Source organism: Notechis scutatus, chromosome 10 (genome assembly GCF_049901735.1).
Source record: "Notechis scutatus isolate UNSWTSFEM ecotype Mainland chromosome 10, rNotScu1.2, whole genome shotgun sequence".
In the NCBI taxonomy this organism is placed as follows: Eukaryota; Metazoa; Chordata; class Lepidosauria; order Squamata; family Elapidae; genus Notechis; species Notechis scutatus.
In genome coordinates, this window is record NC_142018.1 from 11,928,607 (window position 1) to 11,955,074 (window position 26,468).

The following is a 26,468-nucleotide window of genomic DNA, read 5'->3' on the forward strand; positions in this document are numbered from 1 at the left end:
GGAGCCTTGGCTGCTCATCAAAGACTGTCTACTAGACAATGGAAGAGCCAACCTTCTGAAGTCATGGATATTCCATCAACTGGAGGCTTCCAAGAAAAGATTGGACAGCCCTTGATCTGGAATGATCTGAGGATTCCTTTCAAGATCCCATCCATTCCAAGCCCAGGGTTCCATGATCATTCAAGAGCCAAAGGATTCCCAGACTGAGCCAAGAGGATATGTCTACATGGCGCCAATATTTCTCTATTGCTCATGAGAACATTTCTCGGAGGAGAGCATCTAATCAACTTACAACAAACTCGTCACCAACTTCTCCTTGCAGGACTGGTCCCAGGAGGCCCAAATGATCTGCTTTGGGTGCCTTCTGCTTGTTGAAAGTCCCATCCTCGTATTCCACAAACATTGCTTTCTTGTACTTGGACCCGATCCGCTGGGGGCCACTTTCCAGAGATTTGCTATAAGTGCTACAGAGGAGAAGAGAACACCAGGGATAGAACGCAAGAGAATGTTAGGTCGGTAATGATTTCACAATTCCCTAATTAATCAAATGCCTATTTACCGATTATTTATAGCATCGTTGAAATGCTAAGGTGCTTAAATGAAATGTTCGGTATATTGCTTGCGTTGCTCCCAGACCATAATTTTCCAACTTGGTGTTTTCCATACTGCCATAACCTGATCCCTCCTCCTAAACTCATCATGTTAGATTAAAGAATTAGCACTTTCTTTTCACTTCTTTTCACAGGGGTGTCAAACTCAATTTAATTGAGGGACACATTAGAGTTGTGTTTGATCCAGTGGTGGGATTCAAAATTGTTTACTACAGATTCTGTGGGCGTGGCTTAGTGGGCATGGCAGGGGAAGGATACTGTAAAATCTCCATTTCCACCCCACTCCAGGGGAAGGAAATTGTAAAATCCCCATTCCATCCGACTCCTGGGGGAAGGTTACCGCCGGTTCTCCGAACTATTCAAAATTTCTGCTACTGGTTCTCCAGAACTGGTGAGAACCTGCTGAACACCACCTCTTACTGTCCATTTACCATCCACCTGTGGCTTTACTCCCAAGTCGACCCTTGTTCCTTAGCTGTTCCCTTCTTCTGGCAGCTCTGCGCGTGCACTCACTGGGAACAGGCTCCAGCTGTTCTTCTGCCCCACTGATCTCCAACTCCAAAGGGAGCTGATAACTGTCGGACGGCCCTGGCCCCATCTCTGCCTCCGACACAGACCCTCATCAGAGCCTTCCCCAAACTCCAGGACTGGCTCATGTTCCTCCCCAACCGCCTTATTGTCCAAATCTGCTGCCAGCTCTGCCGGCTGCTGGCGGGGCAACAACAAGACTTTCCTTATGAATTAAAGGAATTTCTAGCAGATCCTATAACTATCGGGAAGGAAACAGGACTGTTGCAAAAGTTAACCCAAGAAAGATAGAAGTCTGACAAAGATTTATTCCATCTTAGTTATGCTAGGTATAAGCTGAGTTGCAGAATTACAATAGTTCTTTAAAGAGTGTACTTTACTATCGATAAAAAGTCTTCCTTGTTTCTGAGTTTGCCCTTCACAAAAGGCTTGATAGAAACATCATAACTGCTTGAGGTGATTTACCTGTCCAGGTGAGTGGGCTTCACTGGGGCGTAGTCCCAATCACCTTCCTCCGCAGCAATATAATGCGTCCAAATCAGAGGTCGTCTTTTGGCCCGAGAACGCCCAACAATCCTTGGTGAAAATTCATCCAAGTCTATCACTGTGCTTTCCATATCCTCTTCCCCATATTCATCATAATAGTCCTCACTTGACGACGGCTCTGCTAGCCTCAGCTTCTTCTCAATAAGTTCTGGACAAACTTCCACTTGGATTAAGGCTTCCATGCCAGCTGAAAGTCAACGATAAACCAGATGTTAGCCAAGTTTCACTTTCTTTTTGTTGGAAGCAAGGTTTAGTGCAGTGATGGCTAACCTTTTCCTCGTCGCATGCCAAAAGTGTGTGTGCGCATGCGTGTGTGCCTCCACCCATAATGCAATGCACATGCAACCCCTCCTGCACATGCACCACATGCCTCTACACATGTGCGCATGACCCCCTGTGCCACACACCTCTGTGCATGCACATGTGCCCCCTGTGTGACCCCCACCCCTGCACATGCGTGCATCTCCTGTGTGTGTGTTTTTCCCTGCACATGCATGCCAGATACCCAACAATCAGCTGGCTGGCGGGGGCCACGCACATGTGCAGTAGGGCTGTTCTGGGTGACCTCTCATGTGGCGGCAGAAATGGCTCTGCGTGCCACTTCCGGCACAGGTGCCATAGCAGGGGTGGGATTCTATCAGTTTGCACCTATTCGCTAGAACCGGTTGTTAACATTCTAAGCAGTTCGGAGAACCGGTTGTTAGAAGAAATTACTGCCTAATCCTGTAAGGAAGGCAGGAAGGAAACATTCTGGTGTTGCTAAAGAAACTGCCTCTCCGTTAACCCTTTTTACATTCTTGGTGGGACTAGACTTCCTGTCTCAGGAACTTCTCTGGAGTTTTTTCCCCCTCCTTTGATGGTACTTTGTTTATGTGGAGTGACCATTCAAAGTTACAATGGCACTGAAAAAAGTGACTTATGACTATTTTTCACACTTAACGACTGTTGCAGCATCCCCACAGTCATGAGAGGCCAGGCGAGGAGATGCATGCCTTGATGTGAGTGATATTGAGTTGGCCACGCCCAGCCAATAACATGACCACCAAGCTACGCCCACCCAGTCACATGACCACCAAGCCATGCCCACCAACTAAGCCACGCCCACAGACCGGTTGTTAAAAAAATTGAATCCCACCCCTGTGCCATAGGTTCACCATCCCGGGATTAGTGCTTGCTAAGACAGTCAACCTGCACTTCAGATCTGGTGTATATTACTTCCAGATTGCATGTTTACTGAATGTTCCTTTTTCCTACAACATGATCTCGCCAGTGGTGGGATTAAATTTTTTTTTACTACCGGTTCTGTGGACGTGGCTTGGTGGGCATGGCAGGGGAAGGATACTGCAAAGTCCCCATTCCGTCCCTACCCCACTAACCTGCTTTCCAGCTCCCTTTTCTTGTGCAGGGCAACCAAAGAAGACCCAGCCAATTAGCTGGGATTTGGGAGGCAGAGAATAGATGGGGGCGGGGCCAGTCATAGGTGGGATTTGCTGGTTCTCCGAACTACTCAAAATTTCCGCTACCGGTTCTCCAGAACTGATCAGAACCTGCTGAATACCACCTCTGGATCTGGCACAACACATTTTTAAAATATATATATATATATATTTATTATGTTTTGTCAATGGGAATAAAATACAAAGCAGAAAAAAAAAGACCTGGGAAAAAAATATATACATCCAACCATAACAATAACAACAAAAAAGAAAAAAAATGTATACAAAACAGGGGGGAAAAGACCCAAAAAAGGAAATAAGTCCAAATTAAACATAGGAAAAAATCTACCTTAGTGGATGCTGAAAAGAATTTAAAAAAACAACAACAACAAATTCTTCTCCCCTTACATAATGGATCTGCAAATAGTTGTGAGCTGTCTCATTCTTATTTAGCAAGAAAAATATATTATATAAACAAATATTTCTACCTAAGAATCGAACTGACCCAATATCTAACATATACAGTATATAATATTTACATTAGGATCGCAAGATCTGGTTTGCCACGCTGAATCAAATTTTTGCAAGGAGTTTGAGAGTCTTGAAGCAGCAGCAGCAAGGAGCCATGGCCAAATCAAAGAAGAATTGGCCACTGCTTTGGGCCTAATTGAATTTGATGTGAAAATCCACAGTCAGATGCCCATGTTCCAGCAATACCTGCAGAGAACTGAATTTGAGAGCCTTTCTTTGGATTCTTTCACAGATGGTTGCTATAATTTGGGGAAGCTTGTAAGTGCCAAAATGCTTCCTGTGTTGGGCATGGCCAAAGGCAAAGATTTGAGAAAAGGAAACTGAAAATCTCTCTAGCAACCTTAGTGTACTTTGGTCCTTTAACAGGCAGATAAACACCTAAAGCAATAGTTCTCAATAATATTTGTTTTCTAAGAAGTCTCATGCAACCCAGGAAGGATCCAAAGGAATGATTTGAAATAGATTTGTACTTTGTTTTGAAATCTACATATAATTATGCATTTTTTAAAAAACTAAAATATTTTTTTTAATTAGGTAGGGCAAGGATTTTAGTAGACACCCAAAAAGAGATTCCTCTGAATTGATACAGGATGTGTCTACAAGCACAAACTGTTTAAAGCAAAGGTCTTCATACTTGACAGCTTTAAGACTTGTGGACTTCAACTCCCAGAATTCCTCCTCCAGTCATGTTAGCTCAGGAATTCTGGGAGTTGAAGTCCACAACTCTTAAATTTCCCAAGTTTGAAGACCCTTGGTTTTAAAGCCTACCGTTTACGTTTATGTTAAATGGAAAATGATAGAGTCTCGTTCTGTATCTTTGACACCATCAATCATCATCTTCTTTCAAAGACTCCATAATCCCTTGTGTGGTAGAGTCTGGTTAACTGAATGGGGCTGAGTGTTTACTGACCGGATGCCCTTCCTGTTGCCAATGAGGAGGATTTTCCCCCCAGCAGATATATTCTTATTGTGCCCAGAGAGAGAAATATCTGCCTCTACCTAGGATCAAACTCACTGTTGTGGTTTGCCAGTAGCCAGTGAGGTCGGCAGAGGTATCGGACAGTGGGGACGAAAGGGGACCAGTCAGGGAGTCTGGAGAGGACTCGGACAAGGGTCCTGCGTCCGATGCAGAGATGCGGCCAGGACCATCTGGGAGTGGGGAGCTGCCTTCAGAGCCTTAGGAAACTGGCAACAGTGAAGCAGAGGACCCCGGGGAGCCTGTTCCCAGTGCGCGTGTGCGCAGGGCTGCTAGAAGGTGAGAGTAGCTGAAGCAGAAGGAGTGACTCGGGAGTAAGGCTGGGAGGTGATTGCCCCTCCCCTAAGGGATAAAAGTCAGACCTCAATGACGAAGAGCTTTGCAGGAAGCAAAGCAGTTCAGTAATCTCCAAGTCCGTCTTGAAGCTCTGTACTCTGGTCGTTTTTTTCCGAGTTTTTGGGTTGGTTTATGTTAAGCCTTAATTGGACATCTGTTTGTTGGCAAGTATTCTACAGCAGGGGTTGGCAACCTTTTGGATCTCAGGGACCACCGAGCTCGTCATTTTAAATCCCATGGACCAGAGACCCTGGGAAAATCCCCAAAAAAGTCTGCAGGAAAATTCCCCATCTGATTTTCCTACCGATCGATCATTCATTATTTGGGATTGCAGGATACCGTTTCCAGCTCCGTTCTCAGGAGAGAGAGAGAGAGAGACTTTTGGCTTCATGCAAGGAAAGCAGCAGAAGCAGCAGAAGTTTTCCTTTCTCTTCCCCAAAATCTGCCAGAAATGAGTCTTTGTGAGACTTGTTGCACTGGCACAGCCTCTTGGGGTAGGATGCCTTGCAGGGTCCCAAAGACTGTGTGCGTCGCATTAAAATAGGTTTTGCTTTTAAATTCAATTTGTGTTTTGTTAAGTTTGATGAAGCCTGGGTCAGAACACTCACAACCTCCTGATTGTGAGGTGAGAGGTCCACCCCTAGGCCACCGTACCGCTCTGATGCCATCAATCATGTTGTTTAATTTCTTAAAACAGGTACCTTGCTGATGTGATGGAATCTGGCAGAACATCCGAAATGTGCCGTTGGTTCTGGGTGTCGTCTCAGCTGTGAGGAAAATGGCGGGGGAGATATCCAGAGTGGCAAGGCGATGTTCTCTCACCAGAAAACTGTGACCCTCAAAAAGTATGGAGTGAACTTCAGGCTGGCTGCCCAGGCTAATGACATACCAATAGACAGGCCTCTTCTCACACAGCCTGAGATCTGCAGGTAAAGAAAAGAACAACGTTTTAGGTGAGATGCTTAGTAATACTCAAGGCAACGTGCAGGAGTGCAAGCTTCCAACTTCGTATTTTCAAACCAAGCAAGGAATCCAAATTCAAATTAGCACTCAAAACTTGCCCTTCACAGTATTATGCCCTGCAATTTGCTAATAATGACAATCAACAGTGATACAAATATATTGGGAATCAATGCATTTGCTCCTAGAAATAGTGTGACAAAATGCATTATATTAGGGCAAATGAAAAATGCATGCGTTGGTAGAAATGTAAACGAATGTGAATACTTAGAGCAAAACTTGCAAAATAAATGTTCAAGAGTGATAAACGAAGACGGACAGACAGTCACAAAAAATGAAGAACGGAAAGCATCTTTGAAAGAGTTGTCTTTTCTTATCATTTTATTCATTCATTTTATTTCTAGTTCATTCAGTTGATTATTGTTAAGTGACATGATCCGAATGGTTCTTTGAGCAATCCCAGAGATGTCTTCCAGTTATATCAGACAGACAAAGACCAAAAAATTCTTCAAGTTGTGAGAAATAGAAATATTCCACATTTTGATCGATCTACTGTATCTATCTATCTATCTATCTATCTATCTATCTATCTATCTATCTATCATCTACCTACCTACCTACCTACTCTATCTATCTATCTATCTATCTATCTATCTATCTATCTATCTATCTATCTATCATCTACCTACCTACCTACCTATGTATCTATCATCTATCTATCTATCTATCTATCTATCTATCTATCTATCTATCTATCTATCTATCTATCTATCTATCTATCTATCATCTACCTACCTACCTACCTACTGTATCTATCTATCTATCTATCTATCTATCTATCTATCTATCTATCTATCTATCTATCTATGTATCTATCTATCTATCTATCTATCTATCTATCTACCTACCTACCTACCTACCTACCTACCTATCTATCTATCATCCATCACATATATATGGCCTATCTCCAATGTCATGTATTGGCTAACATGGTTTATCAAACGTGCTGTCCTTTTTGCCAGGCTCTTACCAGGCAGAGAAGAATGACTGAACCCATTGATGGTATGAAACTGATGTTGAGTCAACGGAGACTGTGAGTTTCCTCTGATGTGAGAAGGAGAATACCAGCTCTTGTCTGATGGAGGCATTGAAGAGGGAGAGAGAAGGATGCAAGTTTAATTGAGTTTAATTCAAGGAACTCCAAATTGTCAAGAAAAGAGCCCACCATTATCCACTGTTTCTGCCCTACAGGCCCATTTTAGGAAAATCAGAATTAGACACCACGTTAAACCTTTTCAGGTAGAACTTATCACCAGTTTCCTACAGGGCAGGAGGAATTAGTTTTGGAAGACAAACAGTCCTTGGCCATAAACCATGTAATTGGTATCCTGTTTTTCTGTCCAGTTCTGCACCCTTATATAGTGTAGAAGCCAGTCCTAAACTAGAATAAAAATGAAATAAGAATCCCCTTGGAATCTGCTAAATTAGATAGCACAATATGCAAATAACCAAGAGATGCAATCTAGAACAGGGGTCTCAACCTTGACAACTTTAAGACTTGTGGACTTCAACTCCCACTTAATTCTGGGAGTTGAAGTCCACAAGTTTTAAAGTTGCCAAGGTTGGAGACCCCAATCTAGAATATTGGTTGGACATGAAGAATTAGGAACAAGCGAAGCCTAAATCCTACAGGAAGGTGTATTAACCGCTGATGACTTTATTCAATAGAATAAAAACACAAGTACAGGTTGAGCATAAGCATATTCTTTTCTCTCCTTCCCCCTCATTCTTCTCTTACCTTCATCAAATACAGAAAACAGCAGCACAAATTCTTGTATTTTTCCCCTGGATTTTATACTCATCAAAGCTCCTGCAAAGGAGAAACTCGGTAGAACCATCAAAACAAAATGACACAAAGACTTTCCACAGATTTTTTAAACCAGATGACAATTTTCTAAACTGGTGCAAAACAGGAATCCTAAAACATCTTAACTGTCTTCTACTACATCACCTGAAGGCTCATCCATGTTATACTCAGGTAGCTAGACTTTGGAAGGACTTACAAGTTCATGGAGTAGTTTTATTTCTCAGTCCTTACACACTCTATATTATGCTCTGTGCAATAATGATGTTTTCCCCTAATTTCACAGTGCTATCATAACTAAAATCATGCATGAGATAATACATGGGATTAAACTGGAATGTTTCAGAAAAAAATGCTGTCTAAATGCCAGGTGTTATGGTAGGAGCATATTTGGAATGTCATACAAAGGATTATCTTGCTTTTCCAGGAAGAAAACAAGATTTTTGAAGTGCCCACATTGGGTTTGCAAGTGAATCTGGTATGAATATAGGGACAAAAAATGACTTGATGAATGCTAGCAGGTCCATGTGAATCTGAAGAAAGTCTGGAATATGGATAAGTAGTTCTCAAGATGTCCCAAAGGTGCTTTTTTAACTGTGACCTGGATGATTGAGAATCTTCAATAGACTCTCAAGAAGATGGTTTACTTCCAGAACCTGATCTCACCTGGCTTACAGACCAACAGTGGTCCAATCAATCCAGAATTAATATCCTTGACGCTGTCCACATGAGAGGAGTAGGCATAAGTTAAACAGTGTGTGTCCGATCCGGTTGGCCCTTGATCTTCTAAGATCTCCCACACATAGACATGGGTGTGACCAGGTTCCACAGCATCGTCTTCTTTCTCTAGCTGGCTGGTCAGATCTTCATAGCCTGCCCCTGAAAAGATATAGGAATAGAATTCTTTATTGGCTGAGGGTGATTGGACACACAAGGAATTGGCCTTAGTGCAAATGCTCTCAGTGTACATAAAAGAAAAGATACATTCGTCAAGAGTCAAGAATCAGAAGGTACAGCACTTAATGGTAGTCATAGGGTACAATAAGCAATCAAATCATACTAGGAAACAGCCAATATAAATCATAAGGATACAAGCAGGGGTGGGATTCTACCAGTTCACACTTATTCGCTAGAACCGGTTGTTAACATTCTAAGCAGTTCGGAGAACCGGTTGTTAGAAGAAATTACTGGCCTAATCCTGTAAGGAAGGCAGGAAGGAAACATTCTGGTGTTGCTTACAGAAACTCTCCGTTAACCCTTTTTACATTCTTGGCAGGACTAGACTTCCTGTTTCAGGAATTTCTCTGGAGTTCTTTTTCCCTCCTTTGCTGGTACTTTGCTTGTGTGGAGTGACCATTCAAAGTTACAATGGCACTGAAAAAAGTGACTTATGACCCTTTTTCACACTTACAACTGTTGCAGCATCCCCACAGTCATGAGAGGCCAGGCGAGGAGATGCATGCCTCAATGTGAATGACATTGAGTTGGCCATGCCCAGCCAATAACATGACCATCAAGCCACGCCCACCAACTAAGCCACGCCCACAGAACTGATTGTTAAAAAGTTTAAATCCCACCCCTGGATACAAGCAACAAAGTTACAGTCATACAGTTACAAGTGGGAGTGGATGGGTGATAAGGCATGATGAGAAGATTAGTAGTAATAATAGTGCAGACTTTGTAAATAGTTGGACAGTGTTGAGGGAATTGTTTAGCAGAGTGATGGCATCCGGGAACAAACTGTCCTTGTGTCTAGTTGTTCTGGTGTGCAGGGTTCTATAGCGTCATTTTGAAGGTAGGAGATGGAACAGTTTATGTCCAGGATGTGAGGGGTCTGTAGATATTTTCACAGCCCTCTTTTTGACTCGTGCAGTATACAGGTCCTCAATGGAAGGCAGGTTGGTAGCAATTGTTTTTTTTTCTGCAGTCCTAATTATCTTTTGAAGTCTGTGTCTGTCTTGTTGGGTTGCAGAACCAAACCAGACAGTTATAGAGGTGCAGATGACAGACTCAATAATTTTTCTGTAGAAGCACTGTCATCCATGCTTTAAGTGGTTGACAGAATCAGCCTCTTGTCTCCAAACAATCTGGGTCCTTATTTTCCTGACCTTGGACGGATGGAAGGCTGAGTCAACCTTGAGCCGGTCAGGATCGAACTGCCGAACTGTTGGCAGCCGGCAGTCAGCAGAATTAGCCTGCAATACTGCATTTTAACCACTGCACCTCTAGCCAACAGTGGAAAGAATTTGAAGAGCATGCAGGAGGGACAATTGGGGTGTTGTTCTCACCTTCAGAAGCTTTCCAGTAAGATACACCTTTGGCATGGATATTGAAGGGACGGGAAGCCATATTCTTAAAGGTCACGACCACCTTGTCATAGATTTCGGCTTGGACGATGGGCCCCAAAAGACCTGATGGAAAGAAGAAAAATTGGTACAGGCTGAGCTTCTGCTGATTGCAAAGGAAAGACGCAGAGGTGGAATTCAGCCAGTTCTGACCAGTTCTGGAGAACCGGTAGCGGAAATTTTGAGTAGTTCGGAGAACCGGCAAACGCCACCTCTTGACTGGCCCCGCCAACCCCATCTATTCTCTGCCTCCCGAGTCCCAGCTGATCGGCTGGGTCTCCTTTGGCTGCCCTGCACAGGAGAACGGAGCTGGAAAGCAGGTTAGTGGGGTGGGGAGGGAATGGGGATTTTGCAGTCTCCTTCCCTTGCCATGCCCACCAAGCTATGCCCACCAAGCCATGCCCACAGAAATAGTAGTGAATTTTTTTGAATGCCACCACTGGAAAGATGAGGTGGGAATTGGGATCTGGATCTCTCCTCCATCCCCTCTGACACTGAGCAGGGAGAAATTCCAAGGATGGGTTTGGATTTCTTTGAGTGAAAGTGACCCGCTCTTTCTTTCTTTACAAATACTTGAAAACCTTCGATTCACACACCACTATTATAGGTTCACAGCTACTATTACGTCATCATCTGCTGACTGAATTTCTTTTCCTGGGATAAATCTTCCTCAAGTACATACGTAGCTTGTTCTCATTCACAAACCCAGGTAAACAAGGCATACATAATTTTCCAGCCTTCTCTTGCTCTTTTAATTTCCTTATATTGGGTAAGCAAATACACATTATTAATGTAGAGGAGTTGTTGTTTGTCATTTCATTGCTTTTAACGTGTGGCAACACATCGGTAAATACACCTGAAGCTAATGTAGCTGTTTCACTAACAATTATCAAGATGTTCTCCCCACCTCTTCCCAGTTAGTAAATAAGATAATATCTTTTGCACGTGCAATTCTGCTTCCCGAATAGTCTTCTAAAAAGTTGCATGGACTCTGCATTATAGCAATCAAACAACTTAAGACATTTTTAAGTGCAGCAATAACTCCAGTAAGTTTCCCCAATTGAGCTGGGAATCTTGTAAGCAAAAAAAAACCCAGACTCTTTAGCTTACCCATCCAAGCAGGTTTGGGTTTTACTTCTCTGAACGTAGAATCTGTATATTCCAAATAAATTGCCTTCTTATATGGATGGCCTGAGGTGGAGGAAGACAACCTGAGAAATTAAAAAAGAGTTAGTCAAAGAAGAGAATTGAGACTAGGGTCTGCATTTCAAATCCTGCACGGTTATGAGGAACAGATTAACAGTCACCGTGGAACGCCCCAAGTTTATTAATTTACAGGTTAACAGAGTTGGAAGGGACCTTTTAGGTCATCTAGTCCAACCCAAGCAGGGGACCCTACACCATTTCTGACAAATGGCAGTCCAGTCTTTGCTTGAAGGCCTCCAGTGATGAAGCTCCCACAACTTCTGAAGGCAACTTCTGTTCCATGGCTTGATTGTTCTCACTGTCAGAAAATGTCTAGGTTGAATCTCTCCTTGATCAAGTTCCATCCATTATTCCTTGTCTGGCCTTTGAGTGCCTTGTTATGTTCTTGCTTTGCTGAGAGTTAGCTTAAACTAAAACCAAATGCCCCCATCTCTGTGTGCAGCTGTTCCTACGTGATGAGGACCCACCAGAGTGGTGGCTTGGAGCATCTTCCACAACAGTATTCTCAAGATATCCAGGACAGGTCCCAAGTATCTGAGATTGGCGTTGATCACAATGGATTCAAATCACTGCTCATTTCAGCTTCCTAGTATCCTGAGATTAATCCCTAACTCATCTTCCAAAGCCATTTAAACCATCCTGATTCTATCAAGCCCAAGAATGATATACAACAATCTAGCCAAAGATCAGTTCTTTAAAGGCTCACACCAGTAGACAGAATCTTGCCAGACTAAACTTATACTAAAAGTAAACATTTCCTTGTCCAGTCATGTCTGACACTAGGGCAGGGGTGGGCAAACTACGGCCCGCGGGCCACATCCGGCCCGTTGGTCTGTCCAATGTGGCCCGCCCCTGAAAAAAAATCGCTGCCATTGGTCTGTCCAATCCGGCCCGCCCCTGAAAAAAAATCGCTGCCATTGGTCTGTCCAATCCGGCCCGCCCCTGAAAAAAATCGCTGCCATTGGTCTGTCCAATCCGGCCCGCCCTGAAAAAAAAATCGCTGGGCGTGGCGTAATTGCCCTGTGCCGCGTGGCCCCCAAAGCTGCAAAACAGTGCGGAGCGATCTAGGGATAGGAAAGAAAGAAATTTGCAAAGGCCTCGGCTGGGAGTTCGAAATCACCTTCGAGTACGACCTCTCCGAAGGTGAGTCCCCGCCGATCCCCTTTTTTTCCGGGGCTTCCAGGCTTAAACTTTGCAAAGGCAAAGCTTGCAGGCTGGAGCGTCTTCCCGCCGAGGAGCGGAAGGGTTCCACCCGGTGGGTGGGGCGGGCTGCTTGGAGCCACCTAAAGCTAGGCCACTGCTGGTGGAGCTTTGCCCTGCCTTGGTGCCCTGTTTCCCGGCTCGGCGGTCCTGCTCGGGCGGCACTTTAAAAGCCTGCTTCCAGCACCCGAGCAACTTCCCAGCAACTTTCGGCTTCGTTTTAACTCGCGGGCGCTCACGCCTGGCCCCGAGCCGCGGCGGAAGGGAAGCCCAGCAGGCGAGCGGGCAGGCTGCTTGGAGGAGGCTCCGGGCTTCCCCTCCGCCAGGCGCGGCGCCCGCGAGTTAAAAGGAAGCCGAAGTTGCTGGGAAGTTGCTGAGGTGCTGGGAGCAGGCTTTTAAAGTGCCGCCGAGCAAAGTTTAAGCAGCCCGCCCGCCCACGGGCAGAACCCTTCCCGCTCCTCGGCGGGAAGACGCTCCAGCCTACAAACTTTGCCTTTGCAAAGCCCTGGAAAATCGAGCAACTTCCCAGCAACTTTCGGCTTCCTTTTAACTCGCTGGGCGCTCGCGCCTGGCCCCGAGCGCGCGGCGGAAGGGAAGCCCGGCAGGCAGGCAGGCAGGCTGCTTGGAGGAGGCTCCGGGCTTCCCTCCGCCAGGCACGAGCGCCTGCGAGTTAAAAGGAAGCCGAAAGTTGCTGGGAAGTTGCTTGGGTTTCCGGGCTTCAGGCTTAAACTTTGCAAAGGCAAAGTTTGCAGGCTGGAGCGTCTTCCCGCCGAGGAGCAGGAAGGGTTCTGCCCGGCGGGTGGGCGGGCTGCTTAAACTGTGCTTGGGCGGCACTTTAAAGCCTGCTCCCAGCACCCGAGCAACTTCCCAGCAACTTTCGGCTTCCTTTAACTCGCGGGCACTTGCGCCTGGCCCCGAGCCGCGCGGCAGAGGGGAAGCCCGGTGGGCGGGCAGGCTGCTTGGAGGAGGCGACCGGCGGTGCTCCAGCAGCAGCAAGAGGCAGTTTCACCCGGGCTCCACTCAGGTGTCCGGCTGGGGCTGTCAGGAGTTGCTACCGCCGGCGCAGCTCCGTGCAGCTCAGTCCCGCGTTGCCTTGGGAAGGAAAAGGCAAAACCAGGAGCCGCTGAGCCTGAGCCTCCGGTGCCGCTGCTCCGTTGCAAAGCACCGCCGTGGCTTTTCCTTTTTGCCTTTCCTTCCCGAGGCAACGCGGGACTGGAGCCGCGTGAGTCGCGCCGCGGTAGCAACTCCTGACTCAGAGGGCCTCCGAGGGGGGGAGCCTCCGAGGGGAGGGGAAGGAGGAGAAGAGGGGGGGGGAGGGGGGGCGATTCCCAAAAAATCTTGTGCTGACCCGGCCCGTCTGTCAAATTTTAAAAGTCAATGCGGCCCCCGAGCCAAAAAGTTTGCCCACCCCTGCACTAGGGACTTCAACTCAGTCCTCACCCATCATTACCCAACGGTCCCAGGTTTGCAGTGTGGGGTACAACACCCAGTTTGGGAAGGTTGAAAAAGCTGGGAAGAGAAAAAGGAGAAACTTGATGTGTAGCACAAAGATATATCAAAGCAATGTCTCTTTCATGTTGCTTTGTCTGGTTTCTGCTCCATAGTCACAATCCTGGAGTTTTTCTGGCAATAGTAGGAAAGTATTGCTTTCTTTTGGAATGCTTCCTTGCCTCCACTTAATCCAGATTCATGGGTGTTGATTCAATACCTAACAAGACTAATTCCAGTTTCATTTTTTTCCAAAACTAGCCCAGGTCAACTAGGTGCCGCTACCTACAGTGATGTAAAGTTATAGGACAGTGATGACTAACCTTTTGGGCACTGAGTGCCCAAAGCACATGCGCACCCCCAAAATGCAATATACGCACATCCCTAACCCTACCCTCATGCATACACGTGCATACCCTGCGCAATTGTGCCACCTCCCATGCATGCACAGCAGAGACCTGAAAATCAACTGGCCAGCAGAAGGCACGCACATGCATGCATGGCAAGGCTCAGGTGGGGTGATGGCTCGCATGCCCACAGAGAGGGCTCTGTGTGCCACCTATGGCATGTTTGTGCCAAAAGTGGCACACATACATGCCATAGGTCCGCCATCATGGTTATAGGACATCTCAAATTTAGGATTTGCAAATAGGCTTTGCAACCACACCCTGGTAGCATTATTGGGGCATTTAGAGAAATGTTCCAGGTTTGAGGGCTCTCCTTTTACCTCCCCTGTAATCTCCAGCCCATTGGAAATTACACTGCCTCAAGAAACTCAACTGTTTCAGGTGCATTGTTTGGAGCGTACCATGCCAAGGGTAGATGGCCAGGTGAAACACTTCACCCGAATACTATTTTTTTGTTAATGAGGGGTCCTTGGTGGTTTTCTTGAAGGCGTTTCATGACCCAACTAGATAACCACTACCCTTCTCCCGTTGCTCCTCCATCATTCCACAAACCACACTCTCTTTTAGCACTGACGATGTTACTTAGATGCAGAGGTGGCATTCAGCAGGTTCTGACCAGTCCTGGAGAACCGGTAGTGGAAATTTTGAATCATTCAGAGAACCGGCAAATACCACCTCTGACTGGCCCCGCCAACCCCATCTGTTCTCTGCAGTGGTGGGATTCAAATATTTTTACTACCGGTTCTGTGGGCGTGGCTTGGTGGGTGTGGCAGGGGAAGGATACTGTAAAATCTCCAGTCAGAGGTGGTATTTGCTGGTTCTCCGTACTACTCAAAATTTCTGCTACCGGTTCTCCAGAACAGGTCAGAACCTGCTGAAGACCACCTCTGATACTCTGCCTCCCGAGTCCCAGCTGATCGGCTGGGTCTTCTTTGGTTGCCCTGCACAGGAGAACGGAGCTGGGAAGCAGGTTAGTGGCGTGGGGAGGGATATTTTACAATACCCTTCCCCTGCCACACCTACCAAGCCACAGCCACCAAGCCATGCCAAACCCACCGACCTGGTAGTAAAAAAAATTGAATCCCACCACTGCTTCGATGGGTTATGAAACGTCTGCAAGAAAACAACCGAGTTCAGGGAACATCAAAGACCTCTCATTTCAACCCTCAGCTACAAATCTTCTCTTTTATAGATACTTTTAAAAACATACTTTCTAACATTTCTCCAAAGTTGACGTAGGATTTTGTCATGCTCTGCTTTCCAACATTTATTGTACCCGGGAGGGCATGTAGGAAGGAAGCAGATAACAGACCTCAGCATGTCTACCTTGTTACTGGTAGTATTGGAAACATTGGAGGGCCGGTAGCTATCAGAGGTCAGGCAAGTTTCCAAGAGTTTCTCTCTAGGATGACTCAGATCAGCCAAGGAAATCCGGGCAGTTAGGAGCAACTGCAAAACAAATAAAGGGGAGCTGCAGTTTTTGAGTTTCATATCAGGAGTAGTAAATCAGCACAGGGAGAACCAGTTTGATGTCGTGGTTAACAACAAGTTAGAAGCCAAGAGACTTTGAGTTCTAGTTCTGTCTTAGGCACAAAGCCAGGTGGGCGTCTTTGGGCCAGTCACTTTCCCTGGGCCCTAGAAAGGAAGAGGCAAAGACCAACCATGTCCGGAAAGCTTTGCCAAGAAAACTGCAGGGATTTTTCAATTTTTCCAGGTAGTCTCCGAGAATTCGAGATAATTGAACTGAGGGGGGGAATCAGGCCAGGTAATCTTATAGAAGTACCTTCTTCCCCACCCCAAACAACGTAGTTCTGCTTGAAACAAAAGGATTTCCTTCTTTTAGAATTTAGAAACAGACCAGATTTTAATTTAAGCAGCACCACAAAAGCACAATTAAAGGAGCTCAGAGTCCAAAGTACAAGGAGAATATACAGAAGGACAGATTCCAAAGCTCCAGTTAAGACTTTCCAAACTCAAAATAGTAATCATCTCAGAAAAAGCCAACCTGCAAAAAAAGAGAGGACGTTTTGAGTGATTGGAGCATTTGGCAGGATTTGTTGTCGTCGGTCTGCAAAATTCCATATCGAGGCCAGAAATAACACTCCATGCCATTGTGTACAAGTTCCCGATCACAATTTGGTCTTTTCTGGCTAGGAAACAGAATGGTGACCTTTGGGGAGAAGAATGGGTGATCCCTGTAGGAGGAAGTCCTTGGCAATTTGGGTACAATCAGGTGAAGAACAGTTGCATAATGTTTTTTTTTGGGGGAAGAGAGAGCATCGATTGTAGTGATACCATAAAATTACTTCTATTCTTAAATAATAGTTTCTGTTTTTCTGAAACCATGTCATACTATCTCTTTTCTACCATGCTGCAAAATGTTTGGTTGTTGTTGTAATTCAACATAATACAAAAAACCTCTTCAAGGTTTTGGTACTATTTCACTTGGTCCAAAAGTATTAACCCTTTGGTAGGTTGATTTCTCACCCCTCCTCTGGATGAACTGTTATCCCTTAATTCTGGACTTGGCTCTGTTTAATCTCTTCACTTTTCCAGCTACCTTCTTTGCATTTTGTCCCAAATCTCTGAGAGCAGAAGACGTTTCTGAGAGAAGCTGAAGAAGCTTCTTGGATGAGAAGCGAAATGTCTTCAAAGCAAAACCAGAAAGTCCAGTTGCTTCTTGAAAAAAAAGCAACTTTGGGACAACCAGGACCTGGATGACTAAGAATCTCCGCAGAAGAAAAAAAAAGGGGTGGTGGTAGTGATATATATCAGAGAAGTGATAGAAGCAAAGCAAATTTATGCAGACATTAAAGGTAGAATATTAATACAAGAGATAAAAATAGGACAAAGACAGATACTACTAGTAAATATATATGCACCTAACAAAAACCAAAAAGAATTCTACAAAAAACTTCATGAAAGAATTGTTGAGACAGGTCAGAAAGATATATGCATAGTCGGAGACTATAATGGAATAGTAGAGACTATAAAATACTATGTCTGTGATAATAAAAAAATGAAAAAAAAGGAATATACTGCCATAAACATTTTTTGACATGATGGAGGAATTGAACCAAATAGATGTATGCAGAACATTAAACCCTATGGAACAAAAATTTACATACTTACTCAAATCCACATACATCTTATTCAAGAATTGATATGGTATGGACAAATATTGACTTAGGTAAAGAAATAGAGAAAATTGAAATTTTCCCAAACACCTGGGCTGACCACGACCCCATTAAAGTAAGTTGGAGAGGCCAGAAAAAGAAAAGAAAAAGGTGGAACCCCCAGATATTACTAGAAGAATTTATTTTAAAAAATTCAAATGAATTGACAATATTTTTTTGATATAAATAAAAAACAACAAACATCTTTGCAAACCCTATGGGACACGATGAAAGCATATACCAGAGGGGTAACAATATCTTACATTGCAAAAAGAAACAAGGAGAAACGGGGGCAACAAAATACATTACAATTAGAGATTGGAGATTTAGAAAAATTAATGCAAAAAAAAAAACCCAGGGAGTAATCAAATTAAGGAACAAATGAATTTGGCCAAACACAAATTAAACCTATTGATATTGTTAGGGATTTTAAATTTATGAAACAAAATTATTTTGAAAATGCAAATAAGCCGGGGAGATGGCTGGCCTATAAATTGAAAAAAGAAAAAGAATAATACAGCAGCTTCATGATGAATTAGGAATACTACAAAATAATAAAGAAGAGAAAAAAAAGATTGCCCTAAAATATTTTGAAGATCTCTATAGACAAGAGAATCTCCATAGATTTAGATTTGCAAGGGTGGGATTCTACCAGTTCGGTAGAATGAATCGGTAGTTCTGAAGATCAGCTGTGAACAAACCAGTTTGCTCTGACAATCAGCTGTTGGGCCTACCCACCTGCCCTGGCTCTAGTCTGTGCTTATTTCTGGGTTTTCCAGCTCAGCTGCTTTGCGTAGTACAGCAGATTGCAGCGTGTAAGCTGTTTTACACACAGGGCTTGCAGCGGTAGATGAGTTGTAAATGCTGCGTGTGCGCAAAAGGTTGCACGCTCACCGAACTGGTTGTTACACTGGTTGAATCCCCACCCCTGCTTGTTCGCATCTGCAAGCAGACATAGCCCTGTGGTGTGCAAGGATTCATATATCACCCTGTGGTGATATATGAATCCTTGTTGGAAAGGAATGGAATGGAATGGAATAGAATGGAATAGAATGGAATAGAATAGAACAGAATAAGGAATAGAATAGAATAGAATAGAATAGAATAGAATAGAATAGAATAGAATAGAATAGAATAGAATAGTTGGAAGGGACCTTGTAGGTCATCTAGTCCAACCCCCCCTGCCCAAGCAAGAGACTCCACATCATTTCTGACAGACGGCAGCCCAGTCTCTTCTTGAAAGCTTCTAGTGACTGTATAGAATAGAATAGAACAACAGAGTTGGAGGTTATTTCTTTATAGATATTTGGAACCTGTAAACCCAGCAGCAATTCTGTCATGGTCCCTAAATCAACATCCTGGATTTAGTGTAGTCACATCTGCATTCCATCTTTCTGGACTCATTTTGACTGAACGTAAAGTTTTCCATCTGACAAATTACAAAACCTAATTTATTGGATTTCCGGTTTGTCGGCTTTGCGAGCGGTAGGGATTCGTGAAGCTGCGCGATCCTTGCTGCGCTAGCCGCTTTTGGGGCTCCGATCCGAAAGGGTGCGGAGCAAGGCTGCCCTGCAGGGGCAGCTGAAGGTAGGGGGGGATCCGGAAAAGGGTTTGGGGGTGTTGCAGACCCCCTCCCTGGCCGGCAGAACCTCCTTTTACCAAGACGGTGTAGCGGCGGTCCGTAATGGCCGCCACAAAGAAGCCGGCAGCTGGGCAAGTATGCGCAGGAGGAAGAGGAGAAAGTTTTTAAAAGTGAAAGTCTTCTTGGTCGATCCAGGACTCTGAGATATATTTAATTTAATTCCTGGAAGTGATGGCTTTTTGGATGATTCTTTCCACAAGAGAAAGTAAGCGGCAATTCAAAACCTAATTTATTTGTACGAGCATGTGGTCTACTTCAGAAAAATCTTACAGAAGGTTTCCCCAACCCTTGGGCCACAGCCCACGATCAGGCTGTAGCCTATTCAGAACAGGTCTGTGTGAACATCAGCACAGAGTGTGCGCACACACATATAGCTCAACTTGCCCAGCTTGGTTCCCCACTCCATTCCCCCCACCCCCCGCCACCAGCCGGGCTGCCAAGTGGGGACCACAATACAGGATAACAGAGTTGGAAGGAACCTTAAAGTCATTAGAATTAGAATTTTTTTTATTGACCAAGTGTGATTGGACACACAAGGAATTTATCATCTACTCCAACTCTCTGCTTAGGCTTGAGACCTTATACCATTCTGGACAAGAACTTCAGAGCTAGACCCTGATGAGTTTAGATAGCTCCAGATGATGTTCTTGGCATTATTCTTGCTCTCTTGCAGATATTCTTGAGATGAATTAAAGGAAACGTAGAATATTTGATGCACTGATCAACCTTCCTTCAGTGTCCTTAACTCAGAGTAATTCTCGTGCTCAGTTGGGGACCACTGACTTATAGTACAGTCTCCCAAAGGCTATTCGTTCTAAGACTATTTATGATTGGCCCCAGAAAACCTCGTAAGTTGTAGATCATGGAGGTAAAGCTTTATTTCATTAAATATCTGTCATCAACTGACTTTCAGCATTTTTATTTCTGGTATTTTCTTAAAAATAGTTTTTCTGTTCTTCAGGTTTGGATCCTAAGTAATGCATGTAATACATTACTGTAATACATTACTGAATACCAAAAATGTGTGCATGCAATACATTACTGTACACCATAAATAAATAAAAATATGCACAATATAGCAAAATTAGGTAATTCATTGATATTTTTAGGATGGCGATTCTTGAGGTATTAATTAATTAGTTTTAATCATGCAATACTTTTTTTTTTCAAAACTGCTATGAAAATTGAAGAGGATGAGCATGTTAGAAAGCAATGGGCTGTGCTTTATTCTCATGCAGAATGGAAATTGAGGAGCTGAATGGACCATAACAGGAACCAAAGCTGGAACAAGGTAGGGATTTCAATTTCTGGATTCCTTGGTGCCCTGACACTCTTACCTAATTGGCCAATGAAACATCTGCAAGCAAATAACTAAACTCAGAGAACATGAAGAATTCCACAGTTCAGCCCTGAACTACAGACATTCTGTTGAGACCTAGGTTTAAATCCTTCTTCAACTTGCAAAATTTACTGGGTGATTTTGAACGATTCATGCGAACAACCTCACAATGTTATTGTGAAGTTAAAAGGAGAAGCTAATTTAACTTAAATTAACTTGAATTAAATTAGAGGGCAGGACAAAAAAAAATCAATGGATGGAAACTTATCAAGGAGAGAAGCAACCTGGAATTAAGGAGAAACTTTCTAACAATGAGAACAACTTGCTTTCAGAAGTTGTGGGTGCTTCATCACTGGAGGTTTTTAAGAAGAGACTGGAAGCCACTTGTCTGAAAGGGTATAGGATCTCCTGCTTGAGCAGGGGGTTGGACTAGAAGACCTCCAAGGTCCCTTCTAGTTCTATTCTGAATTGAACTGGAAAAATCCAGATCTAACTCTATTCTGTTTTTCCCCTCTTGACCACAACATTATGAGATGGGACCTCAAGAAAATCCCACAAAAGAAGCACAAATTGCTGGTTCCTCTAGACCAGCATGTGTTCTTCTTCATCATCCACATGTTCATTAGGCTATTACTCCCATAGGAACACCTACCGCACCAAACTTGATTGCAGGAAATACGACTTCAGCAATAGAGTGGTCAATGTCTGGAATACTCTACCCGACTCTGTAGTCTCTTCCCCAAACCCCAAAAACTTTAACCTTAGACTGTCTACTATTGACCTCACCCCTTTCCTAAGAGGTCTGTAGGGGCGTGCATAAGCGCACCAACGTGCCTACCGTCCCTGTCCTATTGTTTCTCTTATTCTTCTTTTATTTTTCTTATATGTACCCATTTCATGTATTCACAACTATGTATACACTTATACTTATTATCTTGTAAACAATTGGCAAATCAAATAAATAAATAAATAAATAAATAAATCTTGAGGGCATCATATAAGCTAATGGCATTAACAGCTCTCTTGTGCCTCCAGTTGACATTTTCCCCATCACCTGCTGAGCTATCTTAGTTGGAAATGTCATGGGTAGAACCCAGGACCTCCTACATCCAAAAGGTCCACCTATCATTGTACTCTGCTCCCTTTCCAAAAAGTAAAACTGAATAACAGCCACTGGAAGCAAACCTTCTTCTATGAATCACCCTGCTCCTTCCATCCCTTTTCATTTTACTTGACCAAGTGGTTCTTCATCAACTGCGGCTGGTATCTAGAAAGGCTTCAAGATTGTGACTTGCTGAACACAATGCCAACCAGGCTGCCAACACTTCATTAAATAAATGTTTCCTTTCCCTTCACTCTTGGGACATCCAGCAGAAAGGAGTCAAGCAGGGCTAAGGAGATTAGAAGCAGAAACCGAACAGGAGGAGCCAAGTGGTACAAATTAAGGATAGAAACGCACAAAACTATAACATAATACCATATCATAAAACCATAACCTCTCTCTATAATCCTCGAGGCAACTGGAACCACAATCTTTTGACACAGGTAGAATTGGTTAGTGGAGATGAAAGTTGATGTTCCCAAGTTCTGCAGGACCTCCCAACTCTACTCCGCACTGAAACTACAGTCCCCAAACCTTTAGTAGATAATATATTGTTGCTGTATTATTACCCATTCTGTCTGGTGGGTCTATAGTTCCATTCCTTCTCCACTGCTCCAATGTAATATCGTCTGGTGATGCCAATGCTTTCCTGAAAGATGCAGCACAACAAAATAAGTCTGAGTGAAAGCAACTTCCACATGGTCTACCAACATCTGCCAATGGTGTCTGATTCAGAGGGAAATCCTGGAGAAGAAGGACCTATTCAGCAAACTCCATCCTCAGGTTGCTGTGAAACACCAGTGGGTTTTCTGACCTGCCACTGGAGAGAGAAACATGTTTTCACACACGCTATCAGTGTGCTGGAAGTTATGAGTGAACAGCAGGGTGGGGAGAAACAGGATGAGAGAGGGGAAAAGGAAAAGCAACCAAGGAAAGTTTAACCTCTTGTTCACCGCAGGTTTCCAACTCTTAGAAGCATCTTGTCAGTGCAATCCTAAATTGCATTAACAGAGGGATATAATCAAGACCAAGGGAGGTACTAACATCACTCCATCAAGCCTTAGTAAGACCACACCTAGAATGCTGCATCCAGTTTTGGCCACCACACTATGAAAAAGATGTCAAGGGTCTAGAAAAAGTGAAGAGAAGAACAACCAGGATGATTTGGAGACTGGAGGTTAAAACATACAATGATCAGTTGCAGGAACTGGGCATGGCTAGTCTAGTGAAGTGAAGGACCAGGGGAGACAGTATAGCAGTGCTTCAATATTTGAGGGGCTGCCACAGAGTGGAAGGGGTCAAGCTATTTTCCAAGGCACTCAAAGGCCAGACAAGGAAGAATGGGTGGAAACTGAACAAGGAGAGATTCAACCTAGAAATAAGGAGAGATTTTCTGACAGTGAGAAACGATCAACCCATGGAACTGAAGTTGCCTTTGGAAGCTGTGGGAGCTTCATTATTGGAGGCTTTCAAGAAGAGACTGGTCTGCCATCTGTCAGAAATGGTGCAGGGTGTGCTTGGACAGGGGGTTGGACCAGATGACCTACAAGGTCCCTTCCAACTCTGTTAGTCTGTATCTTAAGATAAAAACTCTTTTTGGAGCAGCTTAGGAATCACATTTGCAGATGAGCTCTGGAAGCCCACAACCCTTTTGAATTTTCTTTTTGCGTCCGATAGATCAAATTAGTTATCTTGTACTTCAAAATGTAGGCATTCTATCTGTCTGCCAAGGTTAAATTGATATTTCATATTTGAGTTACTCCCTTCTGAAATATGAGCACCGGGGCGAGATAAAATCATTTTCAAAAGTTTTGGGATTTATGGGGCTTTAATCATTCTGTAAAATCAACAGCAGGCAAAAATGTTGGGTTGCGTCTGTGTAGGTCGGTTTGTTCCGTGCTCCTGTTCTTTGATAGATGAACAAACGGTACTTTTTAATGGTATCAAAAGCGATCATCTACATTTATATTAAAATAACATGGCACTTCTGATGAAATGTGTTTTCAGTCGTAATAAGGTGCAAGATAAGGCAATGCACAATTTAAGTATGCAGGGAAAGGCAATATTCAAATCGTAGACATTATGATCATCATCACAGAATAGATCTTCTGGGTCAATGAGAGCAAATGAACTGCACCAACTCTTGTAAGGACAACCTTAGTGAATCACAGATCAAGAATGAATCTTGGAGATCATTTCATTGACCTCAATGCTCAGGAGGGGATCCATAATAGCAAATGAAAATGCAACAATTCTCAGTGTTGAGCATCTCTAACCTTGGCAATTTACGACTTGTAGACATCAACTCTCAGAGTTCCTCAGCCAGTAAACAATGCATTCTTTAATACAAGTCTCTGCCTTTACTCATAATTAAAATGGGAGATTATGTCATGTATCTCTACTGTTTTAAATGCAGACTTAGCTGTCTTGGGAATGAGGGTTAGGCTGAGGAATGTTCTCTCTTTTTAAAAATGTGACTTTATTAAGTTTCAACAAAAGATAAAATACAGAGAAAGAGAAATGAAAAATTAAAAAAAGGGGGGGGCTCGAGGGAAAAGCAATTTGGGGTGCAGGACAAGAAAAGAGAAGAAAAATATAGGGAAAAAAGGTAACTTCCAACTTTATTCGGTACAAATAGAAAAAGAAAATATATTAATCTTTTGCTCTAAAGCTAGCCCTAGTAGACAATAAACAGACAATAAACAGTCATCATAAACAGTTCTAATCTTCAGATCCCAAAGTTAAAATTTCACTTCTTTGAGTTTCCAAGTAGAGACCAAATTAGGTGAAGTCTTTCCTTTAACCAAAGCAGTCCGTTTCACTATCTCTGTCAATTTCACTGTCCATTCTTCCATTGTGGGAATTTGTAAGACCTTTCTGAGCAAGATTCTTTCCAGAGCCGTTCAGAGAAACCCAAAAATAACTTGTTGAATATTTCAAGTGTTACAGCATTATAAGGTTGGCATAATAGCAATACCACTTAGACTTATATACTGCTTCACAATGGTTTACAGACCACTCTAAGTGGTTTACAGAGTCAGCCTTTGCCCCCAACAATCTGGGCCCTCATTTTAACGACCTCAGAAGGCTGGAAGGCTGGAAGGCTAAGTCAGCCTTGAGCTAGTCAGGCTGGCAGTGAGCAGCCTGCAAAACTGTATTCTGGTCATTGTGATCGGTTTAGAGTTATTTTTCTCAACTCTAGGAAAAATGCAGTTGAACTTTCAAATCCAACTTCCCTATCAAGTAGGCATATGGGGTTACAAACTTTTTAACTTGGGGGAAAGGGACTAAGAAATTTCAGGGAGGAAACTTGATCAGATACACAAAAGTTTTTCCCCCTGTTGTTTCTCATAACGCAAGATCAGGCACCAAACTGAACATTGGAAGATTCTGGACCAATAACAGAAATACCTTGGCTCACAATGAGCAATTAATAGGTGGAATTTAGCAAAACCAAGATGAATGAAAACTGCATACTTGGACAGTTTTAAAAGGTCAATTAGACACATTCCTGAGTGCAATTATTGCACTAATACATCCAAAATAATTAAGTACATAATTAGACAATAAATCCAAATATTAAAAAGATACTATAATAAAAATTTTATAATAACATCAATACCATAATCTTATTAAACTCTTTAATTAAAACAGTATTCTAAACCTCCCCTATTATTAAATTTTAAAGCCAATCATTTTTAAACATTTTAACATTTTAATCTCTTATCAACTCTTAAACCATTACAATACTACCATCTCATCTTATGTACCTTGCAAAATCTTTTTTTTTTAAAAAAAATTATACTTTATCCATTATCCATAAAAATTTCTTTTTCCATTTAATTTCAAAACATTGTAGCTTTTCTCCACCTTTTCCTTTCTTTCTTCTCCCAACAAACCTTTCTACCCCCTTCTTCTAACCTCTGCCTTACCGGCTTCCCTTCTCTGTCGTATTCCTTTTCCCTTTTGTTTACTATCATCATATTGGTTTTGCACCTTATTTTTCCCTTTCTTAAATGTTTTTTTAGATCTTAAGTCCTTTAGTTTTCTTCTTTTCTCTCTTCCTTCTTTCTTGATCAAATTCTGAGATTCATTAAAAATGGCTCCTTCCTTTCTTTCTTGTTCCTCTGCTGTCTTCATCTGTTGTAATGTTTGTTGATAGTTAGTAGCGCCATTTCTAAAAAAAGGAAAGCTTCTTCCACACCATCTTTACCATTTTTTTTGCTTGTTCATATTCTTTTCTTAGTTCCTCAACAGAAAGAGCCATTATAAATCTTTTCTTTTCTTTTCCCCTTCTTTCTTCTTACAACAACCAGAATATTCAAAAGAAAATAAAAAAAATAAAACAGTCCCAAAGTTATCAGTCAGTCCAAACCAAGGCAGAGTTCTCACTTTCTCCTTCTGGGGTAATATCAATCAAAGAGAAAGAAAGTCCAAATCTGTTTAAAATCTTATTGCAATATCTTCTAGTCTTCAAATCCTTAAGGCATCTGCTCCAACAAAGTCTTAGCATACAAATATTTTCTTTTTAATCCTCTCTCTTCCCACTCATCGCTTAAAACCAATTTTCACCTAAAAAAATAGGTTTCTTAATATCCAGTTATTTATTCCGTAGGAAAAGAGGGAAAGCTATCCTTTCAGCACCATCAAACAGCCGCTTTTTTCCTCTTCTGGCAGGTATTATTCAGAAAGTCATACTTTTCAGGAATTTTATTAAATATGTCTTAGAGTCCTAGGAGCCAAGAAAAACTTTCTCCTCTCAAGCACTTTCTCCA

At 43.0% G+C, this 26,468-nt stretch overlaps 1 protein-coding gene across 1 annotated transcript in view; it reads right to left on the reverse strand.

Annotated features, from left to right (window-relative positions):
* F8 (coagulation factor VIII) overlaps positions 1-22,568 on the reverse strand; it is a 58,979-nt gene extending 36,411 nt beyond the window's left edge. The window contains exons 1-9 of the mRNA XM_087972128.1: positions 22,263-22,568; positions 11,244-11,344; positions 10,077-10,199; positions 8,455-8,667; positions 7,723-7,794; positions 6,955-7,059; positions 5,666-5,887; positions 1,605-1,872; positions 293-464 (exon numbers count right to left, since the gene is read on the reverse strand). Of these exons, the coding sequence (XP_087828254.1) occupies positions 293-464; positions 1,605-1,872; positions 5,666-5,887; positions 6,955-7,059; positions 7,723-7,794; positions 8,455-8,667; positions 10,077-10,199; positions 11,244-11,344; positions 22,263-22,393 (1,407 nt within the window). The 5' untranslated portion in view covers positions 22,394-22,568. The remainder of the gene's footprint in view (positions 1-292; positions 465-1,604; positions 1,873-5,665; positions 5,888-6,954; positions 7,060-7,722; positions 7,795-8,454; positions 8,668-10,076; positions 10,200-11,243; positions 11,345-22,262) is intronic.
* Between the last annotated feature and the right edge of the window lie 3,900 nt (positions 22,569-26,468).